This window comes from Zosterops lateralis (genome assembly GCF_965231275.1).
Source record: "Zosterops lateralis genome assembly, chromosome: 1".
Lineage (NCBI taxonomy): Eukaryota > Metazoa > Chordata > Aves > Passeriformes > Zosteropidae > Zosterops > Zosterops lateralis.
The window spans coordinates 129,182,077-129,185,678 of record NC_139762.1 but is presented as its reverse complement, the minus strand read 5'-3'; the positions used below and the strand labels follow the sequence as shown (position 1 = coordinate 129,185,678).

Here is a 3,602-nt window from a genome sequence, read left to right as displayed (position 1 = left end):
CCGTCCGCAGCCCCGGCCGCCCGCACACCGCCCCCATCGCCGCCGGCGGGGCCGGGCCGGGGGTAGGTGGGAGCGGCGGAGGCGGGCGGCAGCCGCGGGGGTCGTCGCCATGACGGGCGGGCGTGCCGCATCCTCCCGCCGCTGAGCGGGGCGGCCGCTGTCCCTTCAGCACCGCGGTGAGCTGGGCCGGCCCGCCTGCCCTGCCCTGCCCTGCCCTGCCCTGCCCTGCCCTGCCCTGTCCGGCACCGGCACTGGCACCCCCCTGGCACCGGCATTCCTCCAGCACCAGCATCCCTCTGGCAGCAGCATCCCCCGGCACCGGCATCCCCGTGGCAGCAACATCCCCCAGCACCAGCATCCCCCGGCACCGGCATCCCACCGGCACCAGCATCCCCTGGCACCAGCATCTCCCGGCACCAGCATCCCCCAGCACCAGCATCCCACCGGCACTGGTACTCCCCGGCACCGGCATCCCTCGGCATCAGCATCCCCCCGGCACCGGCATCCCCCGGCACCGGCATCCCCGTGGCAGCGGCATTCCCGGGCAGCGCGGCGAGCCCTGGCGGCCCCCGCGGGCGGCGGCGATGGGCGAGGGCCGGGGGGGCGCTCCGGCGGGGGGCCGCGGCCGCTGAGGCAGCAGGTAGGGCGGGCGCGGAGAGCCGGGCCGGGCCGGGAGGGATCCCCGCGGGCCGGACGGGAGCCCGGGCTGTCGTGTGGAGGGGCCGGGAGAGGCTGGAGGGAATGAAGGGTCCGCGCGGCACAAAGGCCGGGAGTAACGGGGCGTTGTGGCAGCCACAGCCGCAGCCCAGGTGAAGGGCGAGGGGAGGGACAGGAGCCTGCAGGGGGAACAAAGGAGCCTCCCTCAAGGTTTTCAGTGGGAGGTGAGAGAAAAGAAAACGGGGGGAAAGGGGAGAAACGGGGCAGGAGGAGAAAAAGGGAGGGAAAGCGAGTGAACAGGGGGAAAAAGGAGAAAAGCGGGAAAAGGGGGAGAGGAAAAGGAGAGAAGGAAAGAAGGGAAGAAAGAGAAAGAGGAGAAAATGAAAGAGAGAAAGAAGAAATAAAAAGGAAAGAGGGAAGGAGGGAAGGAGGGAAGGAGGGAAGGAGGGAAGGAGGGAAGGAGGGAAGGAAGGAAGGAAGGAAGGAAGGAAGGAAGGAAGGAAGGAAGGAAGGAAGGAAGGAAGGAAGGAAGGAAGGAAGGAAGGAAAAGAAAAAGAAAGAAAAATCAAGCAAGCATCAATAGATGAACATGCCGTAGATTTGTTCATTCTGCCAACTTTGTGTGTAATTGTATCCTAGGTTTTCATTCCCTACTCACCTTTGGAAGGAGCTCACTATGACAGGGCAGAGTCTGAGAGCTTTATCTGAAGCGAATTTTGAAGACAATGAAATCAGCATCAACGTTGGAGGCTTTAAGAAAAAGATGAGATCTAACACATTGTTAAGGTTTCCCGAGACCAGGCTGGGCAAATTGCTGAGCTGCCACTCAAAGGAGTCGATCCTGGAGCTTTGTGATGACTATGATGACACCAAGAATGAATTTTATTTTGACAGGAACCCCGAGCTCTTTCCTTATGTGCTACATTTTTATAACACTGGCAAGCTCCATGTGATGGGCGAACTCTGTGTATTTTCTTTCAGCCAGGAGATTGAATACTGGGGAATCAATGAATTCTTTATAGACTCCTGCTGCAGTTATAGCTACCATGGGAGGAAAATGGAGCCAGACCAAGAGAAATGGGAGGAACAAAGTGACCAGGAAAGTACAACATCTTCTTTTGATGAGATTTTGGCATTCTACAATGATGCCTCTAAATTTGACAAACAGCCCTTTGGAAACATCAGGAGGCAGCTCTGGCTTGCTTTGGATAATCCTGGGTACTCAGTTTTAAGCCGCATCTTCAGTGTCCTTTCAATAGTGGTGGTGCTGGGCTCCATTGTGACCATGTGCCTCAACAGCCTCCCAGACTTTCAGATTGTTGACAGCAATGGGAACCTCGAGGAAGACCCTCGCTTTGAAATCGTGGAACATTTTGGTATTGCATGGTTCACTTTTGAACTGGTGGCGAGATTTGCAGTAGCTCCTGACTTTTTAAAATTTTTCAAGCATGCCCTGAATTTGATTGACCTGATGTCTATCCTTCCATTTTATATTACATTAATTGTCAACTTGGTGGTGGAAAGTACTCCGACTTTAGCAAATTTAGGCAGAGTTGCACAAGTCCTGAGACTCATGAGGATCTTCCGCATATTAAAGCTGGCTAGACACTCCACAGGTCTCAGGTCTCTGGGAGCCACCCTGAAGTACAGCTACAGAGAGGTGGGGCTTCTCCTACTCTACCTCTCTGTTGGCATCTCCATTTTCTCAGTGGTGGCTTACACCATTGAGAAAGAAGATAATGAGGGGTTAGCCACTATCCCTGCTTGTTGGTGGTGGGCTACTGTTAGCATGACCACAGTTGGCTATGGGGATGTGGTCCCGGGGAGCACTGCTGGCAAGTTGACGGCATCTGCATGCATCCTAGCTGGTATTCTAGTGGTAGTGCTTCCCATTACACTCATCTTTAATAAATTCTCCCACTTCTATAGGCGTCAGAAGCAGTTAGAGAGTGCCATGAGAAGCTGTGATTTTGGTGATGGCATGAAAGAAGTTCCGTCTGTCAACTTAAGGGACTACTATGCTTATAAAGTTAAATCCCTTATGGCCAGTCTGACCAATATGAGCAGGAGTACCCCCAGTGAGTTGAGCCTGAATGATTCACTGCATTAGTGTACAAGTCTGACAGCAGTTTGCATGAGAGCTATCAAGAGCTATGTTTATAAATGTTTACCTATTTGTCTTTTTTTTTTTTTCCCCTAGAAGATAGTGTTGCTGACACTGCACTTTGCACTTGAGAAACTAAAGACATTTCTATTTTGCACATTTTCATCCAGTTGCATATGGGTACTAAATGCTGATATTTCCATACAAATGTTACCACTTCCATGACATTAGTGCTAGTGGTATAGTGATGATCTGTTACTTTGTGCATTTTCTCATCTGAGCAGAGAAATGAATGTACCCAAGTGGAATAAAAATTCTCAGCTGTGACATGAGCAATGAAAAAGTCACCTATCACCTATACTGGTGTCTGTACTAGTATAGGACTTCCCATGCATTTTACAACAGTTTGAAAAGGCACCTGTGAGTCACTTATACAGGAACATTTCTACCTGTATTGCTGACCAGTAATTCTGATCATCACTTGCCTGAAAACACTTCCAAGTTTGCTTACTCTTGAGTATGTGTGTTAAAATCTGGGTGTTCTTGTTCTGAAATGTTATGTATAGTAATATTTTTTTTCAGAATCTCTTGGGCATAGATCTTCTCTGTTTCCAAGGTTAGATCAATACTGAGCCCTCTGAAGAAGCCCACTCCTCATATTCAGATAGCTACATATTCAAAGATTACATTTCCACAAGTGATTTTTGGTATGGAGGCCCATATAGAAGATATGGATCCCTATAGGATCCCATTTCCAGAAGGGATCTGCTTACAGCTCAGTCCCAGTGCAGCTGCAAATGTGTTGTATCAGTCCATCAAAATTGTTTTGAGATGAGATACA

At 51.1% G+C, this 3,602-nt stretch overlaps 1 protein-coding gene across 1 annotated transcript; it reads left to right on the top strand.

Moving 5' to 3' along the window:
- Positions 1–1,318: 1,318 nt before the first annotated feature.
- Positions 1,319–2,974, top strand: KCNS2 (potassium voltage-gated channel modifier subfamily S member 2). The gene has a single exon (XM_083865885.1). The coding sequence runs from the start codon at positions 1,334–1,336 to the stop codon at positions 2,765–2,767; it is 1,434 nt and encodes a 477-aa protein (XP_083722011.1). The 5' UTR covers positions 1,319–1,333; the 3' UTR covers positions 2,768–2,974.
- The last annotated feature ends 628 nt before the right edge of the window (positions 2,975–3,602 follow it).

Coding starts and splice junctions, on each gene's coding strand:
- KCNS2 (XM_083865885.1), top strand. CDS start 1,334: ATGACAGGGCAGAGTCTGAGAGCTTTATCTGAAGCGAATTTTGAAGAC.